We start from the raw sequence: 20,134 nt of genomic DNA on the forward strand, positions 1-20,134 counted from the left end.
ATTGCCGTCTTGTTGAGTTAATTCTGAAATGTCGTTTTTTGCATTATTAGTGACTATTTGTGGAAATCGGAGAATAGTTTTTATCAAAACCCGAGACTCAGAATTCTTATGATTGCTTAAACGCAGTTATTTGAATAGTGCGCGAGCGAGAGTTGTAGAAAACCGGAATTAAACGCGTCAGCGAAGTTTTACGGATTTTGATATGGTAAATGATTAAACAGTTACGTAAAGTGACATGTATTTTTATGATCGTCTAGGATTGGCTCTTTCAGAATTGAGCCACAGATTTATTTCATAAATCTTTCTTTGCATTTATCCCGCTTAACGTAATGCAGTAAACTGTCGTGCAGGAATTTCAATTACGAGCGGCAGCGTTCTGGGAGGAGACAGCATACGTCAGGTATAAATTTATCCTAGATCACGCGATCTAAAAAAAAAGAAGACAGAATGTTCCTTTGCGCCTGTATATCTCGTCATCGGACGTTTTCCATTATCGTGGTATTAACCGAGCCGGCATTCCACCGGCGTGATGTTTCATTGATCGGAAAACGCGAACACGTTGTTTGGCCGGTTTTACGCTTCGACGCTTACGCTACGCTCCGCGTTTTTCCTTTCCTCGTTTTCTCCCCTCGACGACGGATCGCTTCTCGCTTCTTTCGCCTCTTATTATCCTTCCTCTATCAAGCTCGAGCCAGCATCTTTAGTCAGTCAATGAACTCGGCCTCGTTTTGTCATTGTCGTGGCTCTAATTGCTGTCCTTTGCGCGGAGCATATCGTTGTTACTGCCTCTAGATACCTCTTCCCTTTGACTAATCACAAGTCTTGATGGGGCCAGACTCAACAGCCTTCGTTAGCAAGACACAAGACTGCTTTTCGACGAAATTGGACGTTGTTAAAGTACAAATTAATATTGACGACGTAACAGCACTAGTCTATTGCTTCCGACGAAAGCTTTAACAAATTAATTGTGTTTAAATCGAATGTTATCCTTAAACGTGCTTTATGACATGTCTTTTGTAATCTTGATAAAGGCATTTTTCTCCTCTCCTTTCAAATGTTATTATTTTGTTAACTTTTCATTCGAGCAAGAGCCTTCTATATTATTTCCTTGCGATATTATTTCTTTCCCACGAGACTGCTACAATCACGGGCAATTTTCTTCTTTTTCTATAGAAATCCCCTGTTGAAGAATTCAATTTCTCGGGATCTCTATTCTTTTAGCTTCCCTTTTTCTGCAATACTTTATTAAGAGGCCACGTTCGTGGGTTAATGATCTACTATTTATACGTCGGCGATAACTTAAATGCAGTCACGGTTTTTCAACCGAAGGCTTTTGTGGCGTTCGCCGGGACCGTTGCAAGGATGCTTTGTGAAAGGGAAAAAGTGTGATACCTGTACGAGAGGTCCGTTGATCCCCGCGCGTCAGGTCGTTGCCCTCGCCGCTGCACTATCATGGCTACGGTAAAGGACGGACTGTGACGGCGCGATTCCGAAATTATTATCGGAGAATTGGACTGTGTGATTTCGCCTACGGGTTCCGATTCTATCCGCGCGAACTTGCCCGTGCCTGATTTAATTTTCTGTATCTGAAATCATCCCTCCGCGATTGTCAATCTTCGCAAGTTTCCCTCGATAGCATTCGCGGACTCGCCGCTTCCAAACGTAGAACCTCTTTTATCATAGATAGACAATCGCGAGCACCAATTCCTGCTTTTGTTGCTCGCAAGAGCGCGAAACTATCGCGGCTACGTTCGAAAGCATTCTACGTCTGCGGCCGTTAGTTTGGCACATGGCGTGGCTATAGTTAGCTTGATGCACCGCCAGAAATTGCAGGCTGCCGCATAGCCATTACGCTCATTGCGGCCGATGTGCTCTTTCTTGTTGCGTCAAAGTCATTCGCGAAAGGACCAGGATGAAAAGAAGCCTTATCACCGCTCTAGCAAATCGATAGCGAGCGCTAATCTATTGGAGCTGTAATTGCGAGTCGGAAACACTTTACTGTGATATCAAAGACATTTTAGAAAAAAAGAAACGGACAGTACAACGAGACGTGTAACGCTAGCCGCGACGTAAATTCTAAACTTTGTCACAGCCTGCGTGCACGACCGCGCTGTTACTCGGTTAACGACCCAGGTCAAGTTATCCATTGAATTATTCCCCGCCCTTCCTCGTTTCAGCCGGTTCGCGTGTGGGATCATTGTTCGTTTCGTTTAAAGTATATGATAGCGGTTTCGATATTTCGATTCTTTTTCGCGCGTTACTGTCCCTCAGAGGTTCAACATTGCACAACGCGGGAAGGAAACTCTCTTACATTAGTTAAATGCGACTATAAATAATACCGACACAAGGCGTTGGGTTCTTTTTTAAACGTTTGAAATAAGGGGACAAGCGTTATATCGCCACGGAAATTGATGGAGCGTGCGATCTCTCTCTCTCTCTCTCTCTCTCTCTCTCGATCTCTCTGCGTGTTCTATGTTTAGCGACTCCTTTCGTGTTCCCTAAAGGGCCCCGGAAGCCCTTAAAGCGTCGCTACCCAGACAGCAAGTGAAGTGAGTACACTTGCGTGTAGTCCGTTGGCCGCAACGGGTTCTCCAATCCGGACCGTCGAGAAAACCGCAACTGAGATCACTGAGACGCTCGTGCCTGGTCCGAAAAACCGCAGCTGCAGACGTGTGTCATTCGCGATGGAAAATAACATGTATTTGTCTTCCAAAAAACTGTCATTTAATTATGGCGCCTACAAGAAAGAAGGAATGAAAGTTGCTCTTGCGTTAAGACTTCTGACTCCTCGTATTCCATGATTATTTCATTCTCTTTTCAATAATCATAATTATGTGACAATTGAATAATGAAATTATTATAGTTGAATAACATTTCTTAATATTTACAATTGCTGTTACATAATCGAACGTAGATTTTAGTGAGAAACCACTATTTCAGAATTGAAAGTAAAAATACGAAGAACGTTTGCTAAGATCACGACATACGTATCTATTTAATACAATGAAGTTATCAATCGTGTTACGTAATTGACGTGCAATTGACGTCTTTAGAGCACTTCAGGCACTTTCGGCATGCACGCAACAACTTCTTAAGTGCATTCGCGCGTCTCGAATTCGAAGGAGGAGCTAAAGAAATACCTTAACTGTATCTGTTCGTGCGCATGCACGAGAGAAGTTTCGAGCGCTGTACTTTGTTAAATATTTATCCGCAAGTAGTTATTGACTAAACATTGCGAATTTAACAGCAGAGATATTTACGAGACGTTTTATCATAGTAGATTGCTTTCGATTTCTGAAAGTCGATGAGCGAGCACAAGTTTCCTTTTAATTTATACCTTTTAAAGAAAAGTGTGTCGATTCGCATTACGCGCACTATAAATGGAAGCTACCCTTTTCTTACGACTGACTATGTACACTCAATAGAAAGTAAGAGTTATCAAGAAACTTTTCGATCGAACGGTTGATTTTCTCGACTATGCTATGCAATTAATTTTTAAATCCATATCATTTCCGTTAAGATTTGTAAAGAAAATCTTTTGCTGTTTGCAAAAAGTTTGCTGAAAATAATTTGCTGAATCTACAAATTATTTCAGTTTTATAATAACAGATTGTTTTACTGCGACAGCAAAATGTATTATTCAATACATTTGGCAGCAAATTCATCTATTTCTACGTACATATTTATTTAAGATATGTCCACAAAACAGATTTTGTTGTGATATCAAATAATTGATTATGGCAGCAATGTTTGATCAGCACCAGAGTATATGTAGTAGCAGTTACATTTTCTGCGGTAACAGTGTATTTATTTTTTCCGTGTAGCTTTTCCTCCGCGGCGTTTCCTTATTTTCTTACGTCAATGGAAACTGACCGAGTGGAAGTTCTTCCCTCTTTTGAAAGAAAGTGAGAGAACACAGAAAGAGAGCGGTAAGAAAGCGGACGCGGAAGGGGATATCTTTCTTTCACATGAGGAACTAACGGTCTGCTGAATTATTTAAGACACGCCGGTGCTGCTTGCGTGAAGCAGATTCCCTTGCGTACACAACACCGGCGTGTACTCGTAAATACTTTCGTCAGCTTCTGCGTACCAAGGAGGATCAAATATAGCCGATGCTTTCTCCATTGTAGACAGGTTGTCACAAGTTCGCCGTCTTATATATCGCGCTACTGAGTCGTTCTATAAATATCACATGTTTTTTTTCCTTAAATATACGATAAAGAAATTAGTATTGCTGATGAGATGCGTTTAACATAAATATCTTGAGTAGTGACGTAACGCTTCGTTACGAAAGCAGACTTTGAAAAATGCACTTTCAACATTCTGTTCCTTTTTTATCCTTTCTTTTTTAAAAACGATTACTTGTTACTTATAGAACTCAATATACAAAACTTAAAAGAAGCTGCTCCTCTTATTCTCTACTTTTCTCGCTCTCTATGATCTCAATTTAGAAAATGTTTTCAATGCGTCTAGGCGCCCAAGGTGGAGCATGTATTGTGCATTTATCATTCAACATTCTGTCCGGCGTGAATCAAGTATACGTCTTTGCGGTGCCTGAATACAACACAAGTTTATTTATACGAGAGATACCACGCCTGTTGACTATTCAGAAAAATGTCGCGTCACTCGCCAGCAAGTTGATGCGACACGTCGCGTCAGATCACGAGTCAGTCGATTCGCGCCTTGTATCTGGCCGGTAAAAAAGGTCGAAGCATTCGTTTTATTTATTGGAATACATTACCGTAAGCAAGTTTTACGCAATGCGATTAGACGCGATAATGACCGCCGCGCGACGCCAACTATATTTGCATCTCTAATTTCTGCCTGGCGTATCAAAGCCTTGACAAATAAATCGCTTTTGCAGAGTAAGCGAAATGAGATACTCTGGAATTAAACGGACGTAACTCGACACTACCTTTACGCCTCGTTCTCTCGAAATCTCAGATCAACGTTTCACGACGGTAGATTTCTCTTCAACCGTTTACTTACAATATAAGTTTTAAATAAATGTAATAATGTTGTCACAATTTTTCTCAAGTTTTGCTACGGCAAAAAACACGCAGTATATAGCACATAATACAAGATTGTTCTAAATTTATTAATTTTTTTAAACAAATAAAACAATGTGTACACTTTTCTCGTTTTCTCCTCCTGTCATTTGAAACACGAAATTGTTGCATTAACAAATGGAATTTTATTTAATAATTTCGGTATTTAAGACAATGATTCTTAATTATCTTGAGGACCTAAAAAATTTTATTCCCCGCGTAAATTACACTCGACATTAGCAAAAAGCGATGAGAAAAGTCGTGTACAAGCACAAGAGCAGCGAAGAACTGACTATCGATTTATCGTCAGGCGTGTGCTTCGAGCGCATGACGATAAAACGTTTGCGTCTCGGCAAAACCACCTACGGTCTCGCGGTACGCTGCAATAGGTTCACCGTTACTACTCCCACCGCGCGCACAGAACTTGCCTGGTTTGCGTCGTTTCTGCACGCAATATTTTATGTAACGGTCGCGAACAATCCGATGCTCAAGATTGTATATATTTCCGAGGTTAATCACGGCCACGAAACACAAAGGTCCGTTCGTCTGCATAATTTGCGACGTGTTCTATTTATAACTTTAGATGTCCCGTAAGCTACGAAAAACATTCGAAGAATCAGAATGCATATACGTATACAAAATATATGTATACCTATGTCAAGATATGTAGCAACTAGAGATAAAATTATGTTCTGAAAATTTCAATGCGAATTATAGACTGTCCAAAATCTGTTCCCTTTTTTTTTTAATATTTAATAAAGTTTTTACCCTTACCGCGCGAGAGAGACTTAAATTACTTATACATGTAAGGATTATCTCTCGGTAGTATTAATAGGATCGGATTTATACTAGAAAGCTGTATATCACTTCGAAACTTCAGCAGATTACTCTTGTCCTCTGCATTTTATGGCTTCAATTGCGAGGCTTTCGCAACTGCATGCTATATACATGCTACAAATATTTACGTTTGTTACACTGACGCAGTTTCTGTCTCGGCGTACCACCCGAGGATATTTACGCAATAGTCTAGTTGGAGATCGTAACAATCTCGATATTTATTGTCCTCCGCGGGAGCAGAACATGCGGTTACTTTAGGTCCATTGACTCGGGTTTGACTTGGCTTTCATCCCGTGCGAACTAGCCAGACTAGTATATCTCGGCTGATACAGGATGTTTTCAAAACCGTTGAATGTTATTTTCATTATAAATTTTTTGGTCAATTTGGAATCTTTCCTCAACGAAAACATTCAGGCGCCCACGATCTTCTGGCGAAGTAAGATTTAGGAGCGAGAAGATTAATGACAGCATCATATTTTTCCGTCAATTTCGACTCGCATTGATATTTAGAGCAGAATTTTAATTCAAGATGTAGCTACGAGAGTGTACAATAGGATTGAAAGGGTATTAAATGACTACTAAAGTGGTCGAAAAGAAGCTGCGGTTAAAAGGCACGTCCGGTGGCTCTGCAATATCCTGTAGAATCAGTTGTAGGTCGCGGCGACATAGGGAGTATCTGCACTGGTATACATATGTATATCCACTCGGTGATCTCGAATACGAGGGTTCGAATACGGGAAAGAAGGGGTCGACTCAAGGGTGGGAGCCAGAGAAGCCGGACAGCGAGAGCTGGATTTCTGTCAGCTCTTACAGACCGCGCGGCGCCCCACGTTCTAAATCTGCAGCTAATTACCAACACGCGTTGTGCGATCCGAAATAAACCGGTTAGCACAGCCCATCTATTCCCCGGAATTAGTGTCGATTATATTAAACACGATTGACAAGAAAATCAGAACAAAAATGGGACAAGGTTTACGGCCGAATTATTTTTTACATGTATTAAAAATATCGAGAACAAATAGATAAAGAAAAAGAATGTACACAAGAAATTATACCTTTTATTATAAAGTCATTAGTCAAGAGAAGTTTACGATTTAACCATGAGACTTTTTAGTTGCACCAATTGCAATAATCGTTTGAAATCTTCTTCCGTGAGAAATTCACGGAACCGTTCGCCGCATTTCTAGGAGTTAATTAACTAATCAGATCTTTCCAACAATTCTATTGTTAAAAAAATTTTTGAATACGTTTTCGAAGCGTGTTTATATATGTTCTTGGAAAAAATCTTTAACTGTGACATTTTATGTTTTATGCGTCACATGTACGTGGGATAATCTCTTTCTTCCTCTTTTTCCCTCTCATAGCAGATTATATCTAATTAATTCCTAGAAATGCATTTGCCCGTAGAACTCTACACCTACCCTGTGTCCTTGCATTCCTGTAATCTAATTATGTCGCTGTAGACTAATTATGTCGCAGAAATGTGCCAAGAGTATCTGAAGAAACGTGATAAACTTTAATTCGCTGTAGAGCCTTTAAATTTGCACTGTTGTTTACGACACACGATCTTCACGAACCGAATAAAAAGGCTTCTAATCTTATTAGGATCCAATTCAATTTTCTCTCATAAATTTTGATTGAAAAATCTATGAAGATTCAGAAGTGTAACGTTTTGTTTTCAAACTTAAATTTCCTTTTACAAAGTAACAGTGGAAAGTAAAATATGTTTTTATGAAAAGTAAGTTTCAGAATATATTTTTATGTCCTACTCTCGGGAAATTAACGATAAAAAGGAAGAATAAGATGATCGCTGAACTTGAGTCTTGAGAGAAAAGAGAAAGAAAGGAATCGAGAAAGTTGCAAAAGAGAACCTTGAATGAGCATTACTTATTCCGATATTCGCTTCGATACATGTGGTTGTAATATTTAAATTTATTTATTTAACGAGCGTATATGTATTCAAATTTATCCGATTTAATGAAGAAAAAGAAGCATACGAATATAAAGAATGCGAGTGCGAGAGACATGAAGGCTTCTTAAATTTCATTCGAATCATTTACATATAAAGTGCCATGTATTTCATCTTTTTTTTTCAGAGCGATCCTAGTACTGCATTTTTACGAGCAGCTCGTGCTGGGCAACTCGAGAAGGTCTTGGAATACCTGGAGTCTGGAGTTGATATCAACGCTTCTAACGCCGTAAGTCATTGATCTGCCGTTGTCCGCGTGTGTTATCTGAATCTCGAGAAGCTCCTTAACGATAATAATGAATTTTATATATTGCAGAATGGCTTAAACGCTTTGCACCTGGCAGCTAAGGATGGCCACTTGGAGATCGTGAGAGAACTCCTAAATCGCGGCGCAATTGTGGACGCCGCTACCAAAAAGGGAAACACGGCATTGCACATAGCTTCTCTTGGTAAGCGTGCACACATTCTCGTCTCTCTGCCTGTCTCCCTTTCTCCCTCTCATCCTATATCTTCTTGTATGGACCTCGTCGCTCGTTAAATGCATACAGGACAAGGACGCGAATGATTTTAAATAAACATTTACCTCTCTCGCGAGGCTTGCGAAGTCTCTGATATCTCGCATCGTGAAACGAGACGAATAATTCGCGTGACACCGATATCTTCTTTCAGCTGGACAAGAGGAGGTTGTACAATTGCTGGTACAACGAGGTGCTTCTGTGAATGCACAATCGCAAAATGGGTTCACGCCGCTGTACATGGCTGCCCAGGAGAATCATGATTCCGTGGTCAAGTACCTCCTCAGCAAGGGTGCGAATCAAACGTTGGCCACCGAGGTTCGTGTGAAACACTGTTCCATCATTTCTCGGCGAATTCTCGTCGTTGTCAAATTTGTTAAATACTTAATATATTTATTTATATATCTTTTTTATTTTAATTTTTTCAAATTAAATTATTATTCAATAATCTGCTTTAATAAATACTAAATATATGTGTTTTTCCTCGTTTAGGACGGTTTCACTCCATTGGCGGTGGCTATGCAACAGGGTCACGACAAGGTAGTGGCTGTTCTATTAGAAAATGACACCCGCGGTAAAGTTCGACTGCCTGCCCTACACATCGCCGCAAAGAAAGACGACTGCAAGGCGGCTGCCCTACTTTTACAAGTGAGTTATCGTAACGCTATATTATTTGCGACTCTTATTTTAAACGATACTGTAATACAACAATTGGGTAGAAATTAGTTTCACGTATATAATTTCTTTTATTTTCCTCCTGTTACAGAACGACCATAATCCCGATGTAACATCGAAAAGCGGTTTCACCCCGCTTCACATAGCCGCACATTATGGCAACGATCGAATCGCTTCCTTGCTTTATGACAGAGGCGCGGATGTTAATTTCGCGGCGAAGGTACGTAACTTTTGTAGAGAAAGAAGAATTAAAACATCAAAGTGTTCTAAACTCTTACTCTTCTTGCAATTGCAGCACAATATCACACCAATGCACGTGGCGGCGAAATGGGGTAAGATTAAAATGGTTAATCTCCTCATGAGCAAAGGAGCAAACATCGAAGCGAAAACGAGGGATGGTCTAACTCCTCTCCACTGCGCGGCCAGGTCCGGCCACCACGAAGTAGTTGACATTCTCATCGAGAAGGGGGCACCCATTGGCTCAAAAACGAAGGTATAAATCGACTTAGTACGTCTCGCTGGCAAAATATTTTTCTGCATTAATTTATCACTTGGTTTCTGTTGACAGAATGGTCTTGCCCCGTTACACATGGCTTCTCAAGGGGATCACGTTGACGCCGCGAGAATTTTATTGTACCACCGTGCACCCGTAGATGAAGTGACGGTGGACTATTTGACTGCGCTGCATGTGGCTGCACACTGCGGCCACGTACGCGTAGCTAAACTACTTCTTGACAGAAACGCTGATCCCAATGCACGAGCGCTCAACGGATTTACCCCTCTTCATATCGCATGCAAGAAGAATCGTATAAAGGTCGTCGAACTCCTCCTGAAGCACAAAGCGAGCATCGAAGCTACGACTGAGGTATGACATTTTCAAGCATTTCTTCTCTTTTCAATCACTCTTAACTTTATATACTACTTATTACGTTAGGTACTTCTAACGTTTACCGTAGTAAATATACGTGATAATAAATATAAGAAAATTAGCAATATTGTATATTATTTTTCACAGTCTGGATTAACTCCACTGCACGTAGCAAGTTTTATGGGATGTATGAATATCGTGATTTACTTATTGCAACACGAAGCCAGCCCCGATATACCGACAGTGAGAGGCGAAACGCCGTTACACTTAGCTGCCAGAGCGAACCAAACTGATATTATTAGGATACTTCTTAGAAACGGCGCCCAAGTCGACGCTAGAGCAAGAGTAAGTACTGTGCTTGATTAATAATAATTAATTTGAGTAACTCATCGTCGAAGATAAATTTGTTATATAACAGTGCGGATATAAAGAAATATGAATTGTTTGTAGGAGGAACAGACACCGCTTCACGTTGCTTCCCGCTTGGGTAACGTCGACATTGTGATGTTACTGCTGCAGCATGGTGCGGGCGTAGATGCTACAACGAAGGATTTGTATACACCGCTTCATATCGCTGCTAAAGAAGGTCAAGAGGAGGTAAGATTATAAAATGTTACATATATAACGTAAGAAACAGATTTCTTTTATAATGCGTATCTATGATTGCACACAGGTTGCATCCGTTTTATTAGAAAATAACGCCTCTCTTACCGCAACGACCAAGAAAGGATTTACTCCCTTGCATTTAGCGGCCAAATATGGCAATATGAACGTAGCACGATTGTTACTACAAAAGAATGCGCCTGTTGACGCTCAAGGAAAGGTAAGGCTTTTTAAATTTAACAATTAAAGCTAATAGTAGTAAAGTTAATTAACTTGCACGTATCATGTCACATTATTTTATGTGTTGTAACATTTTGACAAATATTTTTTTATCTGTTAATTGCAGAACGGGGTAACGCCTCTTCATGTAGCTTCTCATTACGATCATCAAAACGTGGCTTTACTTTTACTCGATAAAGGAGCTTCACCACATGCGATGGCTAAAAATGGCCATACACCATTGCATATCGCTGCACGCAAAAATCAGGTACGTTCACACAACTTTAGTTATTAAGAGTATTTATGATGGCAAATAAAATCACACTCTTGTTTTCAATAGATGGACATTGCGACTACTTTACTAGAATACGGAGCGAAAGCTAATGCAGAATCAAAGGCTGGTTTCACACCGTTACATTTGAGCGCACAAGAAGGCCATACTGATATGTCAACCCTTCTTATCGAGCATAAAGCAGACACGAATCACAAAGCGAAGGTAGATAAAAAAGGAACACAATGTAATTTTCAACTAACTTTTATTTATAAAATCTTACGTTATATTTATTTTTACACTTTACAGAATGGCCTTACGCCTCTACATTTATGCGCACAAGAAGATAAAGTAAACGTCGCTTCCATTCTTGTGAAGAATGGTGCTCAGATCGACGCTAAAACTAAGGTAACATAACTGATAAGTCTTTCTCTAACTTTCGTGTATGTGCAAACTTCCCGAAGTGATTTACACAGCTAAAAATAAGTATTCGTTGTGATTACAGTAATCAACGCGACTACGATTGTGTCTTTAGTTACAGTGTGTTAGCATTTTATACATAATTAAATTACCACAGATGATGTAATCTTCACAAGTGATTGTTCATTGCTCTATATGTCCATTGATAACTTTGAAATAACACCTATCTACATGACACAGTGCAGTGCAGTAGTGTGACTGCTGTTGGTCTTAAAGGATCGTTACAAATAAAACGTATTGGATTAAATAGTAAAATAACTTGTGAAATTATATACAAAATTAAATCCAATTATTCAATAGATATTACATTCAGCAATGCAAAAAAGAGATCTTATGTCTTATTGTATTTTTTCCAGGCTGGATATACGCCATTGCACGTGGCGTCTCATTTTGGTCAGGCAGCTATGGTGCGATTCCTTTTGAGATCTGGTGCTGCCGTTGACAGCAGCACCAATGCTGGCTATACTCCTCTCCACCAAGCCGCGCAACAAGGACATACGCTTGTTATTAACCTGCTGTTGGAAAGTAAAGCTAAACCGAATGCTGTAACTAATGTAAGTGTTTCATTCCATTGTTTTGAAATTATGTACATTATCAAAGTATAATATATAATCACACTCAATGTAAATTATTTTTCACAGAATGGACAGACTGCTCTGGATATCGCACAAAAGCTCGGCTACATAAGTGTCATTGAAACGCTGAAAGTTGTCACAGAGACTATTATCACCACAACTCATACCGTCACCATTGAAGAGAAATACAAAGTTCAGGCACCCGAATCTATGCAGGAGACATTTATGAGTGACAGCGAAGACGAGGGCGGTGAGTACTCGTATTTAATCACGGAACCATTTATTATCTTTTTACTGCTTACTATTTCTATTTGCTGCATAATTTATTGACGGATTTAAGGTTTGCGATATTGGAACAAAACAAATTATTGGAACAAACCATTATAAAAAACTTAACATGTACTTAACGTGCATAAGATAGTATTATAGTTGTTTCAGAAACAACTTGTTTCTAAAACAGCTTGTTTCTGATATCGCAATAAGTTTTATAAACATGTATTTTGATAGCTTATTGCTTAGCAGAATTATTTTTGCCTCGCACATTAGGGTTTTAGCATCGACATAAAGTAGAAATGATACATGTGAGAGAAAATAAAAATTGATAGTACAATAGTGCTATCAATAGTAAATTTTGCTTAAGCTGATAACATGCGTAGAAACGATAGTATCTGATAAACTTTTTTAATTCTTAAGACGAAATTATATCCTTTTAAATGTATCTACCTGCGGTATAAGCGGCACATTCTCGCAACGTATTACCGCGCGTATATTATATAGATAAAATAAGATTAAAACGAAGGTGAAGCTTTTCGGTAGATACAGTAATTGCACGCCAGAAAAGTAAAAATAATGAATCATTGCATGGAGGAGAATCACGAAAACGTAATGTTAGAGAATTACGAAAAACAAACTAAAAGTAGAAGTACAAGTATATATTTATATGCGTAAATCGACGGGTAAATATTCGTCCAATTCGTAATGCGAAGATTAGATAGAAGTACTGAATTAGCGGTAGAGTTCTGAGAACGAAACAGTTTTCCGCATGTACGATGCATGACGCGAACACCATTAGCATGTGAAACTTACAATTAGTTATCCAATAGAGACTGATCTGACCCTCTCCTAACCCACACGACCACAACGGTATAAACTATATGAGATAGTCAGGGTAAATAGAAAAAATCGCGAGTTTCAAGAAGATAAAATTAGCTCTATCAAAGGTCTAAGTTCTTAGATCTGTCTACAAAAGTTACGAAGTCGATATCAAAATGTTACGTGGAATTATTATTTGCTTGATTGTTGCGTTCATGTTATTTTGCAAAAGCATGCAGTTAGCCAATATTCACTGGGTTGTTGTACATTATACCTCTGTCGAAATTAAAGAAAAGAATAAATGATCGTAAAACTGGTCGTGTATACATGTACATTTAAGAATAAAATATGAATCAAATAGTTTCAACAAAAAGGGTTCGATATTGTATTATAATATATTGATCTTATAAGATCGCGTAAATCATATATTAAATCACGTATTAAATTAAAGAATCGTCTATTGATCTAATAATGTATGTAAATTGACATAGAGCCTGTAGATGTAGAAACTTCCTGTTAAAGAATTAGTTTTGTTCTAGTGTGAGTTTATTTCCGACAGTAGGGACATTTAAATATCCTCGCTCCCATCTCAGAATTATCTGTAGTCGAGCGCGTAGAAAGACGTACTTGTGCGCCCAAAGAACAGAGGATGTAGTTCATAGTTCGGTTCGTAACTTACATTAGCGATACTCGGTATGCTTATTGAACAAGCCGGAACCCGCGCCACGCGCGCATCTCGTTCCCGACTCCTGCGTATATATAGTAGCTTCGGCGTTAGTTTTTTTTTTTTTAACAACCCAGTGATAGAGAGCGAAACTTAGAGAAAAGAGAAAAAACAAACAGTGTATATGGTGCGAAATTAGCGTTCTGATGAAACCATGACCTTACCTCGACGGCGTGTACGATGTATGTAGGTGGTGATGAAATCGGCACGGCAGCCATGAATGTGTACGGGCAGCCTCCGCACGCGCAACACGTGTATCTTCCTTCTTACTACCAGGGCCAAATGACCTATACCCGTAAGTTGTCTGTACTCTGTTTCTGTTACACTCTCTCTCTGTCTTCACGCGTTCCAACGCGGAACGCAATCGCGGCAAATATGCGTAGATTATACATTGTATGTACCACGCTAGCACTGTCGCAGAACGACGTGATCGCGAAATGATATATGTCATTGTTAATTGTCGTTCTCTTGCCGCGACATCCCGCATAGAAATTTCCAAAAATCTTCCTAGGTATAGATTCCGATCAGAACGCCTGCACGAATACGATCCAAATTGGTATGTCGAGCTATTGCGGTTTTGCGATATCAATTGGGGAATTGTCATCCCAAATACGGAGGTTTTCTATCTAGAATCGCAACAGAAACAACGTGAAGATTCGCGTCTTTTTTTCACGGTATAAAATCGGTATATTTTTATGGCACCATTTTTATACAATGTATCGAATTCAATAAAAACGACCATAAGAGTTACCTATCGCGCGATATTTAATTTTTTATTATTATTACTTCAAGTAGTACTAGTTATAAAAAATTCTAGTCTGTTTGATTAAAAGTTATGAACAGCTAGACAAACTTATATAAAATTAATGTCATAGAAAATTATTGTATTTTTCATAAATAATCAGCAGAAGAAGTAATAGTTCTAAATCATTTTTATTACTGTAATAAAGCTAAGATAAATGTTCTTTCTTAAATTTTTCCAAGAATAAACATAATACATTGCATCTTTGTTTTATTTCGTAGAATAAATTTTTATATTTGAGAACAATTTGAATATTTTACATATTTATGAGTCGCAAGAGATTTTTGTATTTTCTATATATATTTCGTCTTTTTAGCTCGCGCGAACACTTCATTTCTGTTCGGAATTCTCTTCATAAATAATTCACTTAATTTGAAAAACTGAACCGTCTTGTAATAATACTATATCATTTGAACATTTATTGCTGACGACCAAATAAAAATCAGAAAAAGTTCTAGAGGAACTCCGGGAGAAGCAAGTGGGATCTTCTTTCATACTTTTTTTTTTAATTTAATTTAAGATCGCAAAATATTGCGCTTCTGATCTGAATCTTCACAGATTTCCCAGGCAGGGTCCAAGATTCTTTTAGGAAATCGGATCGAGTCCCAATTAGATCTCAGAACGTTTTCTATGTGGGAGCAGCTGCTTCGTTATTTTTGACGATTAGAGCATCGTGACGTAGCGGCATATACGACGTAGTACCACCGGGAGTAGCATCGATCATCGTCATCGTTATTATTTCGCCGGCAGCGTTTGTACATCCGCATCTCGGATCACGCTCCACTCTTTCACGAGTACATTTCGACTTGATCGAACCTTCATACATCAGATCTGCATACAGAGACACGCACAGACACAACTATTCCTCGCCCGCTATTTCTGTCACACATTTATTATTTTCGCGTTCGTCTTCCCACCATCCCTCTCTTTCTCTCCCCCCGCGAGTCTTTTTTTTATGCTAGCAGTTCGACGATACACTAAATTACACCCTGCAAGCGCAATTATATTCGAAACACCCAAGTTACATCACAATTTTTAATTACGTTTCTCTTCCATGTAATTTGGAAACGCTTTATTAAGACGAAGGCTTTATTTAATATAATTATGTTTTACTATAAGAGAGAGCGTTATTGATAATATGTACAATTATATTTTACTATTTTAATGTAAAATCTAAGGAACTTCTTGCATAGTGATTCAGTCGATCGTAACGATATCATCGTAATACATCAGGAGTTTAAAACGCACCTAGTGCACTATATTTATAGGTATATTTTTAAAGTTCATTCTCTAGACAAGGTCGGATTTAAACGCAAATAATCTTAAATTTCTGACACAATCAGGATATCTGTAATGTAGTTCTGACATTGTTACGTAATCTTTTCATGGAATACTTCACGATCGTGTAGACACCGACGCGTTATATGTGGTTTCAGTTGTGTCGCGTTCCCGACGCAATCAACGTGATCTTGTAACTAATAAAAAGTAATATGCGTATCACTGCGTATGATCGTTATCATTATCCCGTGCATAATAAATGGTTGGCATTCTTTCGTTACCGCGCGCGCGCGGCGGCAGCTTCGTTCAACAAACAACGAAAGAACCGAAGCGACCACTCTTGGCTCTTATTTATTGCAGAAATACGTCAAAGAATGCTAGTTAACGTGTAACGGAGCACATCCGCTGCCGTAAAAAAAAATCATAAAAGACGTCATTGAGATAATGAATAGTAAAACATGCGGACTCTGTGCAACGTCAATGTTTATAGACAGACACTTGGAGTACAAGGCTCAAAAGCGTTTCTCTCGGTAAAATTAAAAAATTACTCGTCTCTATATGCAAATATAGAGAATCAGAATCGACTAAAATCCATGATCTTTTGGAGTAATCGGACTGGATCCCAGAAAGTTTTCCATGTGGATACCACGCGATTTAACACGAACATTTTTATCTTTTTTTGCATTTATTCACACGAGATTTGCTGAATTTAATTGATTATTCCTAGGATTTCCTAGCTTTCCGAATACGCACTTGCACGTGTCAAAAATGTCAAAAGCGAACCCGCGCACCAAATCGCTCGCTTCGGAAGTAGAGAGGCACACGAATTTAACTCTGCAGAGCGGGGGATCTGGTCTCCTTGGTAGACGCAACTTTACCTACGTAATAAAAAGGCAACGGGGAATAGGGCGTGCAGTTACCGTTAATGCAATTTACATAATGAGTTGCGCGATCGTTATATCAGCCGACCGAAGCGCGCTTCGACGTCGTTCACGTCGTTCACATCGTCGTCATCGTCATCGTCGTCGTCGTAGTTGTAGTTGTTGTACCTACCATCGCGGTACCGCCCTCCACTTCGGCTACCTGTTATGCAATCGCCAGCGTGCGTGTCGCAGCCGCGTTATTAGTGCAGTCAGTCCAACCCCTGCCGCCTTGGCGTACCGCCAAACACACGGATCCCGGACCGAAATAATCTCGTATTTATATAACGTTTATACACGCGCGCGGCGGCCGTCGATTGAGAGGAGGAACAGTGAAGAAGAAAATAAAACGTGCGAATTGTAACGCACTCACGCACGCGTCGATGACGTCCACGCTCGCCGCGTGTACATACTTGCCGCGCGTGAACGATATCGCGTCCGTCGAGCGTATTTTGAACGGGGTCGATCGTCAATCGGCTGAAAATAATACCGGCGAACTTGAGGAATCGCCAAGGGATTCGGTCCGCAGGAAAAACGGGTTATTTCCCCCCGAAATTTCATCTTCGCTAATTGCTCGAGTTACAAAAGCTGTCATCTATGATTATCGCAATTAAATTCGTACGATTGATTAACTTACATCGCGGACGAAAAAGAACGGTCGTGACGAACGACAAGTATAATTCCATCGATTATCTCGCGCTCACGCAAACGAGAGCCTTTATCTTTTTTCTTGCACGGTGAACTTCGACATAACGTCGTCGCGATACGCTACAAATTGGCTTTATCAACTAATTGGCGCCACTATTACGCAAATCGCTAGTGAAATACGCTTCCCTCATCGATTCTTCTCGCCACGGCGCGGCGCGGCGCGAAGAAAGGCGCCGCGGGGCCGGCGGAGTACATAAAGTGGCGGGAAAAGCTCAAAGGCAGTTACTATTATAAAATTGGTGATTCACGGAATGAGGTCACGTTCCTAACGAGAGCCAGTCGAACCTGTATCAATCTTCCCCGCTCGAGCAGTCGCTGTTCCTGACCCCCCGTCGACCGACGCCACCGCCACCGCCGCGCCGCGAAAATAAAGGAAGTATTCAACGCGCCCGTGTGCTTAACGCAATTAAACGAATTGAATCTAATCGAGTGGATGCTTAGCCGCCGGCCACCGGCCGCTCCATCGACCGTGTGCCACTGTGCGATATTCAAAGTGAGGCCACGGCCTGCGAGCTGATAAGCCGCACGGCCGATCAGCCGTCGGTGCCGATAAGGAGCGAAGGAGTCGAGGACGCGTCGACCGATTTCCCGAAAAACGAAAAGAGAGAGGAGAACGCCGATAACGCGAACACGTTGCCGAATCGTCCTGCAATTCGTCGGTGCGCGGTAAAAAATCTCGTCGTAAAAATATATCGGAGGCCGCTATTCGTTCCATGCCACCTGTATATCGAGAGCACGCGTTGCGCGCGAAGTTCCGGACGAGCTATCCGGACGGCGCGTCGCGATAGTGCATCAGTGCGCTAACGACGCTCGAGAGGATACGGAACGCTACCTCCAAGAGGGAGATTCGGCAGAGCGAATTCTATGCGTGAGAGAAAGAGAGAGAAGGGAAAAACGCATCGGCGAACATGGCCAAGGGACGAGCGAAGAAAAAGAGATTCACGTGCGGCTGTTCGTGCGGGTGTGGCAGCAGGAACAGTGACGTATTATGTAAATATCGTACATCTGTTGCGTTATACCACCGCTTATGCCACCGCAGCCGTCCGTCTGTAACGTTCGAATCACGACCCTCCCGAGATCTGATCGCTCACGCGAGCGAGCGGAAATCGCGAAACAGACCAACGCGAATTTTTCTCTCCTTTGACAGGATGAAACGCCGCTATTTCCTTATACCGGGAATCTGACTGATCGTAATGTAGAGCCTTGTGTAATAATCTTGTAATAATACTAACGCTATTCTTGTAACGATATTTGGATATTTATTACCGATGACAAAGTAAAATCTGAAAATGCTTTTAAAAACGTCGGAAAGAGCAAGTGGGATCTGTTTGGATTCCCCTAGGATCGCGTTATGCCTATTTCTGATTTTTTATAAGTTTTTTAATTAGGATTTATGAATTTTTTGTGGCAAATTGAACTAGGTCCCAATTAGATCTTGGAAAGTTTCTATGATACTATGTTTCGTACAAAAGATGTGAAAAAAAATACTTTTAACTTTTTTTAAATCAATTTATTTTGGAGAAAGTATGAATTTGCAGCAGCAAAATTATAAATATTAATAGAAAGTATAAACAAACCTGGACGCGGTAACCTATCGAAAAAGGAGGTTTTAAGTTTTTGAGTTCGCTTACGCAGCTTCTGTTAATTAGCGACTTACAATTAGCTATGTAGTCATCTCACAAATTGAAAATTGGCGCAATCGCGATGCAAAAAGTAATGCAAAAAATTTCTATGCAAAAAGGCTGGTTTTGTTAAGTTTTTTTCCGATAACTAGTGTTTGCAAAATGATAACGTGTATCGTGCCACGCGACTCTATTTTCATAACGTTTTAGTACGTTTTAAGTACGTTAACGAACGTTAAATGCTGACTTCCCACGGGTCTTTGTTCATACGGCATAACGCATTCTTGCAATTAAACATTATCTAACTTGTTAAGTCTAGAATTTTACATCATCAAGTTTTACGTCATCAGCTCTCAAGATACTATTAATCTCGAGGTAATTAAACCGATTTAATTTTCCGATACACTTTACGCGATACATTTTTTTCATTGCATTTATAATTTCTGGTCTGCACTAAATTATTAGCTCGAAAGAAGTTTTTCTTATTATGTTATTTTTTGTTAAATAATCTTATTATGTAGAACTCTTCTCAGTTTATGAGAATAAACTAGGTTTCCAAAACTCCACTTTACAAAAAAACAGAATTTTTTTATCTTTATACAAACAATAATAATTTATTTCTATAAACAACTATCTACATTTAAGTAGCAATGCAAAAATGTACGAATTGTAGTACGTAAATATTTCAATACGACGAAAAATCCAGGATGAGTCGAACAGAGATAATTAAAAGTCTTAAAATGCTCGTCTCTCTCGATACATCCCAAAATATCTCAAAAACATTCTCATCCTAGTGGAGGAAACATGTTCAACACGTTAACCGTCACGTGTCACTCGCCGTTGTGTATTTACCAACGCCGGTGTTACTACGTGATAATCGGTGCTTACAAAGAGATAACAGACCACGCCGTGTCGCGCCACGCGACCG

General features: G+C 39.8%; 1 protein-coding gene across 21 annotated transcripts in view; it reads left to right on the forward strand.

Annotated features, from left to right (window-relative positions):
* Nucleotides 1-20,134, forward strand: part of LOC139820682 (uncharacterized) — an 83,721-nt gene that overhangs the window by 18,827 nt on the left and 44,760 nt on the right. For 19 of the 21 annotated variants that reach the window (XR_011734081.1, XR_011734082.1, XR_011734083.1 and 16 more), the window contains exons 3-18: nt 7,982-8,083; nt 8,171-8,303; nt 8,524-8,687; nt 8,862-9,017; nt 9,136-9,264; nt 9,340-9,537; nt 9,613-9,909; nt 10,060-10,257; nt 10,363-10,509; nt 10,586-10,735; nt 10,862-11,002; nt 11,075-11,230; nt 11,315-11,413; nt 11,842-12,039; nt 12,127-12,310; nt 14,067-14,171. Coding sequence is in view for 6 of the 21 variants with exons in the window: in XM_071791119.1 (XP_071647220.1) it covers nt 7,982-8,083; nt 8,171-8,303; nt 8,524-8,687; nt 8,862-9,017; nt 9,136-9,264; nt 9,340-9,537; nt 9,613-9,909; nt 10,060-10,257; nt 10,363-10,509; nt 10,586-10,735; nt 10,862-11,002; nt 11,075-11,230; nt 11,315-11,413; nt 11,842-12,039; nt 12,127-12,310; nt 14,067-14,171 (2,557 nt within the window). In the remaining 15 variants the exon portion in view is untranslated. Of the gene's footprint in view, nt 1-7,981; nt 8,084-8,170; nt 8,304-8,523; nt 8,688-8,861; nt 9,018-9,135; nt 9,265-9,339; nt 9,538-9,612; nt 9,910-10,059; nt 10,258-10,362; nt 10,510-10,585; nt 10,736-10,861; nt 11,003-11,074; nt 11,231-11,314; nt 11,414-11,841; nt 12,040-12,126; nt 12,311-14,066; nt 14,172-17,198; nt 18,575-20,134 lie in introns of those variants that run through there. The other 2 variants (XR_011734074.1, XR_011734078.1) reach the window with 2 other exon arrangements.

Source organism: Temnothorax longispinosus, chromosome 10 (assembly GCF_030848805.1).
Source record: "Temnothorax longispinosus isolate EJ_2023e chromosome 10, Tlon_JGU_v1, whole genome shotgun sequence".
Taxonomy (NCBI): Eukaryota; Metazoa; Arthropoda; class Insecta; order Hymenoptera; family Formicidae; genus Temnothorax; species Temnothorax longispinosus.